The sequence below is a fragment of the Furipterus horrens genome, unplaced genomic scaffold (genome assembly GCF_987537825.1).
Source record: "Furipterus horrens unplaced genomic scaffold, mFurHor1.1.pri manual_scaffold_3, whole genome shotgun sequence".
Taxonomy (NCBI): Eukaryota; Metazoa; Chordata; class Mammalia; order Chiroptera; family Furipteridae; genus Furipterus; species Furipterus horrens.
The window spans coordinates 1,865,851-1,876,436 of NW_028327173.1; the positions used below are offsets into that span (position 1 = coordinate 1,865,851).

The window sequence follows — 10,586 nt, forward strand, 5'->3', positions numbered from 1 at the left end:
CCTGCAGTCCCTCCCCGCTGCCCGTCCAGCCTCCCCCGGCAGCCCCAGCTGGAGTCCCTCGCAGCCACCACAGGACAGGCCACAGGGTGGCTGTGGGGAGCTGGGCAGGGGCCACATGACTTCCACAGGCTCTTAGTCAGCAGCTTGCTCCAGAGCTGCTGGGGCCAGGCCTTGCCTGGGCCAGGAGCTGGGAAGGGTTCAGGCCGAAGGGAGGAGGGGCCCTGGCCACCCCTGGCCACTGCTGCTCCCTGGCTTCCCAGCTGCCCCGCAGGCTCCAAGGCCCTGATTCCCGAGCAGCTGCTGGGCTGCTGGGCTGCTGGGATCGGCTGGACGACGCAAGGTCAGATGCGGCTGGCCTGTGGGGGTAGGTGGGGCGGGAGGGGTGGTGAGCAGCTGTGGTCCTTGGGGGAGGCCCCTGCTGGGAGCCCGAGGAGGGCGCGAGCCCGTGGCCTGCGCAGCTCAGTCCGGTGTGGCCTCCTCCCTGGGGCTCCAGCAGGCGTCAGGGGTCAAACTGTCTCAAGCTGGAGCTGGCCAGGTGTGCCCTGTGCGCCCCACACGCTCTCCCCCTTCCCATGGGCTGTCTGACCCCTGCCCAGTCTGCAGGGGGAGCTGCAGGCAGAGGCCCAAGAGGCACACGTGGCCTCCATGAGCCACAGTCCCCGGGGCCCCAGCTGCACCCAAGGGACCATGCTCCCATGGTCCTCAGGGCTCTGAGGGTCGGCCTCTCCTGATGTAGAAGATTCAGGAATGATCTGCTGGAGGGACAGAACCGGAAGGAGGGGCTGTTGGCAGGTCCTGAGCAGGTGCTGGGCTGCTCCCTCCCAGAGGCCCCACAGGGCAGCGGTGGCGGAAGGAGGGGGGACTCAACTGTTCACTGGAGCGTGGGACAGGCAGGGAGGAGGCTGTCCCAAGGGGCCTGCGGCACGTGGGCTCCACCTCCAACCCTGCCGCATCAAGCTGGCGGCTTCACCAACATCGAGGTCACAGACGTGGCCACCTCTAAGGCCCAGAAGCCCTGAGGGCAGCTCGGCCATCTCCCCGCCCCACCGTCCCAGCACCCAGCACCCAGCAGGGCTCCGTGACGACATGCAGGCCCCGCACCAGCCACGGCCTCAGCAGCACTGACCGAGGTCCCGGGAGTGACCCTGACACGTGGATGTGGGTGGGCTTTGCCTCCGTCAGCCTGGTGACGACAACAGGAAGGCTTGGTGGTGACAGAGGAGCCAGGCTGGGGTCTTGCCCCCCCCCCCCCCCCCCCAGTGGCTGGCTGGGCTCGGGGACCATGGGGCTTTGCTCGTGCACCCCCGCCCGGAGTCCCGGGCCTGGCGCACATCTGGTTCTGAGGGCTAAACACTCCCCTCAAATCGACAAAACACAGAAACTGTCCTTTGCGGGTTAAAGACCCCTGAATAAATGGTGTCACTAAACAACGAGAAGCTGGAGTTAGTTCCTCATATTCCAGCCAGGTCGCACCCAGCAAGGTCAGCACAAAGCACCAGCTCCAGCCGGCCAGCTCCCTGGCCCAGAGAACTTTCTTGCTCTGGGGAGGTGCTCACGTGCGTGGGCACACACACAACACATGCAGATACAGGGGGTCTACAGCCCAGAAACCCCTGCAGTGTGGCCTGCAGCATGCCCATCACCTGGGCCACCCGCCTCGTCCCCTGCCACCCCCGGCCCTTCACAGACTAGCCGTTGGAGCATATGCTGCACGAAAACCTCTCCGCCCCCCTCCAGGCGGGTCCTGGGGCTTCTCGGCACCCCTGGCAGGGGCCTGCTGGGGCTTAGGCGACCGGTGGCTGCCGGGAGGCTCTACGCAGCTCCACCCTGAGTGGCCAAGAGAAACACGAGGAAACTTATGGAGAGAAACAAGTTCTTTATGAAAGGACTGATTCCCTGTGGGCTGCAGACCACGCGGCTGCGCACTGGGCTGCGCTCTGCAGTGGGGCCGTGGGCGACGCGACACCGCATGTGGCTCTGCGGCTTAGCCTGGCGCCGGGCAGCAAACCCACTCGTGTCTTTTCCCGCAAGCTTCTGGCTGTGTCCACGATTTCAGAGATCTGAACGAACTGTGACTCCCGCTGCTATAAAGAACACTCCATCGAAAGCCTTAGTCTAAAGCTGGAGCGGCAGGAGAATTTAAGCCCGTGACAACATGGCCCGCCTTTACGGCAGAATCTCCTGGAGACTGGACAAAGAATGCGGAGGGCTTACACAAAGCTGAAGGACAAGTGCACCGAATTGCCACCACCACACACGTAAGCCCTGCAGAAGGGGCCGAGCGGGCGGGCGCCTCAGCGGATCACCGTCACGTGGGAGGCGGGGATGTCCAGGTCCGTCTTGGACGGGTACACCACCTTCAGGTGCCCTTCCTCGTCCACCACCCGGACCTGCTCCACCACCAGCGGGGCGTTCCTGTCTTTCTCGGCGCTGGGCTCCGTCCCAGGACCAGACAGAGGCCCAGAGGCGGCATCCATTTCAGTATCTGAGACAGATCCCTCCTCTTTATTCTCTAAAGTGTATTTGTTGATTTCTGCCATTTTCTGCAAATGAAAAGTATCTTTTCAACCTAGAAATCAGCGGTGACCTGGGGAAGACGCTGCGGGCGGGCACGTGTGTGGGGCAGAGGGGACACGGGGCCCACGCTGTCCCCTGTGCCCAGTCTCCTGGAACGGATTGGGGGGGGAGGGCTACTCACGAGAACCAGGGTGTCCATGACGTCTTTGCAGATCTGCAGGCTTGTGGCACTTGTTACTTCCAGAAACAAATCGGAAGTTGTTTTCTTAATCTTAAAAAGAAATCAGCAAGATTTCAGAAAAGAACGAAGTCATCAATGCAGACACCAGCACCTGCAACACTGAATCCGGGAAGACCCCAGAGAGCCGCGTCACTCACGCCCAGACACGGCCCCCGCCCCCACCGTGGACGGACGCCGCCCACCTTCGTCTTCTCACTGTTGGTTATGGGCGGGAAGGAAATGACGTCGCCGTCGGCGTCCACAAGGCAAGGGTAGCGGTCCTTTCCGTCCAGCAGGTGGAGGTACCTGTGCGGGAAACCCCAGTGACAGACGCTGTAACCACGCCCTACAGGTGAGACCCAATCAGCCCCTCCCACCAGGTGGACGGGGCCCAGGAGGCGGGGCCCAGGGCCTTCAGGCGCGGTTTCCCCCGGCGAGAGCTGCGTACGGAGCCGGGGTTCGGAGGTGCCCTTCCCGGGGCTCGCAGTGACGCAGTTCCCTGCCCCGGGGCTGCTGCCCGCCCCGCTCCCCGGGAAGTGGTGTCAGCCACCCCCCCCCCGCCCCCACGCCCATGAGTCCTGCCTCCTGGCTCACACAGGGGCCCCAACAGCAGCGTGTGAACCCCGGGAGGCCCCTGGGTGGCGGCTAAGGAAACCGAGCCCGCCCACCTGTGCAGGCCCGAGACCGTCTGCCTCTTCCTCTGCTTCCGGTGCTCCTCGGCCTCCAGCTGCAGCTGCCGAACCAGGTCCTTGGCCTTGACTTCTTTGCGCCCCAGGGGCACGATCTTCGGAACAAAAGCCTCGGTCAGCTCACAGGGAACCAGGGGCCGCCAGCACACGCCCCGCGCCCGCCCGCACACGCCCCGCGCCCGCCCTTCCACTCCCGGTGGCGCCGGCACCAGGGATGCCGCCGACTCCCTCCCCCTTGCCCTCCACGAAGGAGAGGTGACCCCTGTCCGGCAGTTGACAACTCTCCTACTGCCCACGTCACGGGGGTCACAGCAGCCTCCAGAGGTCGCTTGGGAACCCAAATGCCCAAAACACTCCAGCACTTGGGAAACAGCTTCACCCTGAACCCGCCCAGCACAACCGCATTTCCAAGGCCACGGGCGCCGGGGGTGGAGGGGAGCCGGGGCCGGGGCGCAGCCGCCGGGCACGCGCACGGGGGTGCCCCGCCCCTCCACCGCCCCGACTTCGGCTCTGCCCGGAGGTGAGCCGCTCACCAAGTCAGACCCAGTTGGGGGTTTCGCAGGCGGGACGCAAACTGTACGCTTTTGGTTCAAAGGCAGGGAGCAAATGAAGACGACCACTTGGGAGCCGCGGCCTGCCCTGCGGCTGCGAGCCCCGCCGGCGGCTTTCCTGGGGTGCGGGTCCGGTTCACGCCGGCCCAGCAGGCGCCCCACACCCCCTCTGGCGCCCGTCCCTCAGATCTCTAACGCAGTGGGGCGCACTTCACCTTGAGGTCCTGCGGCGGGCGCGCGGTGTACAGCAGGGGCCCCCGGACGGCTTGGAGCTCGTGGGTCGCGATGGTGGCTGCTGTCCTCTTGTCGCAGACGTCCTCGTGCAGCTTGGTCTGCAACGCGAGACGGGCGGGTGGGCGCGGCGCTCAGCCCGCAGCCCCTGGCCACGCGCCCCCCCCCCCCCCCCCCAGACCGCCCTCGGAGGACATTTCCGTCCGCTCCCCGGCAGAGCTGCGGCTTCCCCTAACGCGAGGCCTCGCAGAGCCCACCCTGAGCTAACTGCGCGGCCGGGTTACAGGAGCGGGACTCGGAGAAAAGCAACTCCGCTACGCTCTCTCCCCAAACACCCGGCTCCGCGCCGCGGTCCTGGAAGGGCCACACTCGGGGCTGTCCCACGGCAAACGTGTACCTTTTATTTGGAAAGCTGGGCCCACTGCACAGAAAAACAAAGTCTGTCCAACTAAAACCTAAACAGAAAGTAAACAACCCACACGAGATCGTGCTGGTGTGAGCTGATTTTCTTAAATCCTCACTTTTGGACGTGCTTATTGATCTTACAGAGAAGGGGAGGGAGAGAAACATTGATGTGAAAAACACCCATTGGTTGCCTCTCACACCGACCAGGGAACAAACCCGCAACCCAGACAGGTGCCCTGAAGGCATGGACCCTGTGACCTCTCAGTCTGTAGGACGATGCCCAACCCGCGGAGCCACGTGGCTGGAGGAACACGATTTCCCTTGGGCAGCAAATCCATCTTCAGAAAGACGGCTCCACCATGAGAGCCGAGTATGAGGAGCAGGAGGAAGGACCCACCCACCCGGCACGGTCCGGGAACACGGGCGCTGTCTGTGCAAGGCACCTGCGACATGCCTGGCACACTCGGCTGCCCGATAGCCACGGAGACTGAGGCCAAGGTCCGTCTTGCTCACGGCACACACGTGCCTGAATCCTGCCCACCAACAGCCACAGCCAGGGCCTGGGCGTTCCCATTTCCAGCCCGCAAAAGTGACAGGCCAAGGTCACCAGCTCCGTGGCCTCTACTCGCCCAGGATCCCTGCAGGCTGCACCCACCGCCCGCACCCCACGCCCTCACCCCGCCCGTCTGCACCTACCTGGGAGGTGAGGAAGCGCTTGAGCGCGTTCCCGGTCTGCAGGTCCATGCCCCGCACGACGGCCCCAACCATGTACGGCCGGACGTCCCTGACCTCGGGGCTGACCGTGACCGTCAGCGGGGCGGGGTTCTCGGAGACATGCAGCACCCTGAGCAGCAGCCGGCTGGCCTCGTCCACCTCCTCCTCCTCGCCCTCGCCGCCCTCCCTCTTCCTTCTCTCCTTCCTCTTCCTCCGGCTCTCCTCCTTCTCCGGGTCGGCCTTGCCCTTGGCCCTGCAGCCGCCCCGGCCTCCGGCGCGCAGGTACTCCAGGATGGACTTGGTCTGGCAGCTGCCGACCATCTTCTCCAGGCGCCTGTCCTTCAGCTTGTTCCCGCGCAAGTTGATCTCCTTGAGCCGGGGGCAGTCGGCCAGCTCGGCCGGGACTTCGCTCAGCTGGTTGTTGGACAGGTCCAGCGTCTGCAAGGGAGACGGCACGTCAGGCTCCCGGGCTCTGCCCGGCTCCGGGCGGTCACAGGGCCCCGCACACGCCAGCTGGCACCTGCCCCAGCCCCAGCCACGGAGGCGGCTTCTCGGGGGGCTGGAGCTGGTGATGCTGCCGGGGTCTCCGTTAAGCATCTGCCCTGACCCTCGGCTTCTTCGGGTCACAAGTACAGCGACACTCAGAAACAGTGAGGCCAGAGGAAGGGAAGGTGGCAAGGGGCAAGGGGAGCGAGCAAGCGGGCCACGAGCTAATGAGTGCTTCAGGTGACAAACGGGCGCCCACAGAACAAAGCGGGGTGCGGCGGGGGGCGGGGCGGGCGCGCCGCTCACCTTGAGCGAGGCCAGGTGCGCGATGGCGGGGCTCAGCTCCCGCAGGCAGTTGTCGGCGGCCGCCAGCTCGCTAAGCAGGGGCAGCGCGCCGGGCCGGAAGAGCTCGGCCGGGAACGCGTCCAGGCGGTTGCCGGTGAGGTTGAGCGTCTGCAGGCGCGGCGCGCAGCGCGCCAGGTCGGCGGGCAGCTCGCGCAGCCGGTTGCCGCTGAGGTTGAGGCTCTGCAGCTGCGGCAGCCCCGGCGGCTCGGCGGGCCCGAGGCCCCGGCCCGGCGGCAGCGCCTCCAGCGCGTTCCCCGACAGGTCGAGCACGCGCAGCGCGGGCAGCGGGCCGAGCTCGGGGCTCAGGCCGGGCCCCAGCGCGTTGCGCCGCAGCACCAGGCTCTGCAGCTGCGGGAGGCCCTGCGCCAGGCCCGGGCCCGGCTCGCGCAGGCTCCCGCAGCCGCTCACCTCCAGGTAGTGCAGCAGCGACAGCGTGAAGAGCCGCGGCGGCAGCCGCCCGCCCGCTGCGCGCACCCGCTCCTCCAGCGCGGGCCCCGTGAGCAGCAGCTCCCGCCGCCGCTGCCGCTCCGCCTGCTCCAGCTCGGGCCAGGCCTCGGACGCCGCCACCACCTCTGCCGCCGCCGCCATCGCGCCGCCCTGCCGCCCGGCTGCGCTTCCGGGGCGCGGAGCGTCACTTCCGGCGCGGCGTGAGGACGTGCCTGGCCCCGCCCCAGCCCCGCGAGGGTCCCGCCCCCCGCCCCCCCCCCCCGCCCCGCCCCGCCCCGCCCAGTCCCGAGAGGGCCCTGCTGCCTCTGCTCCGCGAGTCCAGCCCGGCCGGCCCGCGGCCCCCTGCTGTGGGTCTCGCTTGCCAGGGGCCTCCGGAGCGGACTTTCGGTGCGAGTCCAACAGTTCAGGCTACTCTGGGCCACGCGGCCAGGCTGTAAGGCCAGGAACGTGTTACAGCCCAGGTCCACCATCAGCTGAGCGGACAGACGAGTAAGTGGCCAGACGGTCGTTGACACGGACACGCACCCGGGGACGAGCGCTGCGCGCCCTCGCAGCGGGCACGGCGGCCCCGATCGCAGGAACAGCACAGCACACGCGAAGGCTTCTGGCGGTCCCACTTGCACGGCTCCTGTCTGCCCGGCTCCGGGTCCTGTGCCCGCGGGGCTGGTCCTTATGTCAGTCCGAGAAGACGAGCGCAGGTGGGTCCCTGACGCCTGCAAAGCCAAGCCAAGTTCACCATCTTGCAAAGCGAGTGGGATTCGTTTTCCTGGAGCCCAGCTAATGCTCAGGCCACGCTGTGACGCAGCGCGGGGCCAGCTTCTGTAGCGGTGATGCCGGCTCACAAGCAACTGCCGGCTCCCGGCTCCCGGCTCCCGGCTCCCGGCTCCAGGTGGCTTGAATGACACAGCCCTGCTGTCCGGGGGCCGGCCCGGCCGCAGTCGGGTCCTGCGTCTGATCGTGGGTCCTCCACTGGGGCCCTGGTTGCAGGACCCGCCCTGCCCGGTGCCAGCTGTGCTCTGGCAGTGGAGGGCCAGGATGGATGGACAGAGGGGAAGCCCTCGGAGCAGGAGGCTGATGCTGCCGGTGGCATAGGTCAGTTCCACCTGCTCGGGGAACATGCCGAGGGGGACACGCGCACCCAGGCGGGGCGTGTTCTGCCTCCAGGACATGGGGGCAAGGAGGAAGCAGTGGTGAACCTGTAGCAGAAGCTTCTGTGGAACTGAGGGAATAGTTTTTAGGATCAAAATCTTCAGGCTGGAAAGAACCTCACACGTGAACCCTCTAGTCTGCTTCCCTGGTGAGGGGCATCTCGGCTCCTTCCAGAGCCAGCTCTTCCCACCCTGGCTTAGCTCTGCAGGTAACAGTCCCACCCCAGTGAGGGGCGGGCAGGGTGGCAGTGCACGGACGCAGGTGACTCTGGGTGCTGCCTTGCCCGGCCCCATGCCTACCAGGGAGGATGACGCAGCCTGCCCAGCAGGGGCCCCTTAAGGAGTCCCACGGAGGGGTCAGAGGGAACACAGCAGGGTCCCCACTGCACAACCTGAGCACTGCCTTCCTCTCCAGGAGCCAGCTGGTCCACACTGCAGATCCAGGCGGTGGGCCGGCCTGGGCCGGGGCTTCCCTGACCCTGGTGGGTGGGTGCAGCCCTGGTGGTGGTGGGGGCTGCTGCAGCACACGGGCCCCAGGGTCACATGACTAGGAGTGCAGTACTGGAGCAGGCTCTTGCTCCTGTAACTTGTTTTTAAGAGCAAACGAGCAACGGCTCAAATGAACAGCTCGCTCAAAGCAGCTCACTTAGGAGACGTCGCTGGGTGTCTGCCAACCCCGACTCCAGCAGACGCACCGGCACACGCCGCCTGACAATGGGACGCATTCTGAGAAATGGGGTCTTTAGGCAGCTTCGTCCTCGTGGGGGCACCCGTGTGCTCGCACAGAAAACTGCACGGCACAGCCCACTGCCCACCAGGCTCGTGGGAGAGCCTGCGGCCCCCAGGGGACACGCTCACTGCGTCCCTGCCCCAAACCCCGTCACTGCGCTCAATGCTGCTGACTGCGACACAGTGGTTAGCACTTGTGTATTTAAACATTGACGGACATAGAAAAGGCACATAAGCGCGGGGCAGAGACAGGAAACAGGGCAGCTGCGCAGGGCACTGACCGTAGCTCTGGCGGACACGACTGAGCACGGTTCAGACTGCAGACGCTGTGCGCCTGGGCCGCACTGATCTGTAAGACCACGAGAGCAGACCACGCGCACGAGAGGGCGATGCCGTCCGAGACGCGGGAGACGGGAAGGTGGGCGAGGGGGCTGCTGTTTGGGCCCTTGAGGCAAGTTCTGCGCACACTGAAGAGGTGACAGAAGGTACAGCGGGCGCACACACCAGGAGCCAGTCCTTGATGGGGGTGCACAGGGCACGCGACTCCGTACCCTCTGCAGCACCCCTTCTCGCACCCCCACCCCCCGCCTGCCCACCCTTGAAGCTGTGGGCCTGCAGCACCCGCACGGTTGCCGAGGGAAAGGTGACCTACACTTTGCTCTTTCGTTATAACCTCGAAACAAGAGTGACAAGTATTCAGTGACCTTTTTATTATGTTAATATGCTCAAGGGGAGTTAAGTCCCGAAACAGCAACAAAAATATATTACTCATATTTTATAACTCTGCTCCCTGACCTGAAATAAAGACAAATAGAAAACTGTTAAAATTTCAGACAGTTGCAAATTTCCATCAAGAGGATTTACATTTGTGTTGATGTCCCTTTATAGATACAATTCTTTTAAAATTAGAATTTCTGAACTATGAAATTGAAATAAATGTTATCCACAACATTCATGAATAAAAATTCAATGATCAATTCCTGTTCCCAGTTCGGATGCTGCTGTATGAACAGCGACAGACCTGCGGGTCCTTCACACGTGTACCCTCTGTTCTCGGCTCCTTAACCGTCTACGACTCTGTGCAGCTCTTGGATCATTTCACCGTACACACGCGGTTCTTTGGTAACCAGCAAGACTGACCTGTCGTAAATGCACCCAACTTTGTCAATCACTAGAAACTAAATATTTTTAAGTTAAAATCTATGGAAAACATATATGTATTTCTTAAAAGTTTTGATTGGAGAGGAAAGAATAATTTCTTGGTTAACTTTTCTCATTATTCCTTTTAAAAAGTGTGTCTGTCTTCAAAAGTGGGTTAGAAAACGCCCACCCTGGTCCTGAAGCCCAGACGGGCTCTTCTGTAACTGTCCTGGCACCTGTGCTTCCCTTGGTCTAGTAGTTTTACGTTATTTCTCCTTGGACTGACTGACTTCAGTAAGTTTTTTTAAAGGCAATTCTGTTGGTCATTCTTGCTCAGTACTTCTAATGAACTGTAAGAGGGTATAAATTTACCAAAAATGGCGATTGATTAGTGCAGATTCATGGCTTCTAACAGTTGGGAGGACCCTGCTCAAATAGGTATTAGTTCATAGAGGCTCCTGTTTCAGAGTTGAGTTACAAATAGAGCTTCCCTAGCTGTGTGGCACAAAGTTCATCTACCGCGGGCACTTGCCGCTGGCGCCCTGACAGTCTGCCCTGGGACGCTCGGGAGGTGGGGGACAGTGGCCGCCGGGCCGCAGGGCGGGATGCGCAGGCCCAGCTAGCTCTGGTCTCGAGTGGACTGGGCACCCGGGGAGCACAGGCCTGGCCGGGAGGGTGCTGGCTGTGGCCCAGCAGGTTTCCGACAGAAACCGGCTTCCCCATGCCACCTGGACGGGAGGCAAGTTGAACCCCTTCTGTGGGGTAGGGGTTGGTCAGGGGCTGGCAGGAGACTGGGTTTGAGGTTTGGTCTCATTGTTCTGAGCAATGTTTTGGTTTTAAGGGTTACATGGAGTGTCTGAGAGGTGACTTTCCAGTTCCAGTTCCAACGTGGCTGGGAGGGCTGGAGGAGAGGCTGGAGCCAGACCTGAGTGCTGGAGGGCGACCAGTTCTGGGAACTACTGTC

At 63.5% G+C, this 10,586-nt stretch overlaps 1 protein-coding gene across 1 annotated transcript; it reads right to left on the bottom strand.

The window, feature by feature from the left end:
• Positions 1-1,856: 1,856 nt before the first annotated feature.
• On the bottom strand, positions 1,857-6,764 carry LRRC47 (leucine rich repeat containing 47). The gene is made up of 7 exons (XM_090268494.1): positions 6,120-6,764; positions 5,310-5,765; positions 4,193-4,309; positions 3,406-3,521; positions 2,941-3,043; positions 2,699-2,788; positions 1,857-2,543 (listed from the first exon to the last, which is right to left on the bottom strand). The coding sequence occupies exons 1-7, from the start codon at positions 6,744-6,746 to the stop codon at positions 2,295-2,297; spliced, it is 1,758 nt and encodes a 585-aa protein (XP_090124620.1). The 5' UTR covers positions 6,747-6,764; the 3' UTR covers positions 1,857-2,294.
• Between the last annotated feature and the right edge of the window lie 3,822 nt (positions 6,765-10,586).

Coding starts and splice junctions, on each gene's coding strand:
- LRRC47 (XM_090268494.1), bottom strand. CDS start 6,746: ATGGCGGCGGCGGCAGAGGTGGTGGCGGCGTCCGAGGCCTGGCCCGAG. Junction 4,310..5,309: donor AGCGCTTCCTCACCTCCCAG/GTAGGTGCAGAC, acceptor CTCGCGTTGCAG/ACCAAGCTGCACGAGGACGT. Junction 2,789..2,940: donor CCAACAGTGAGAAGACGAAG/GTGGGCGGCGTC, acceptor TTTCTTTTTAAG/ATTAAGAAAACAACTTCCGA.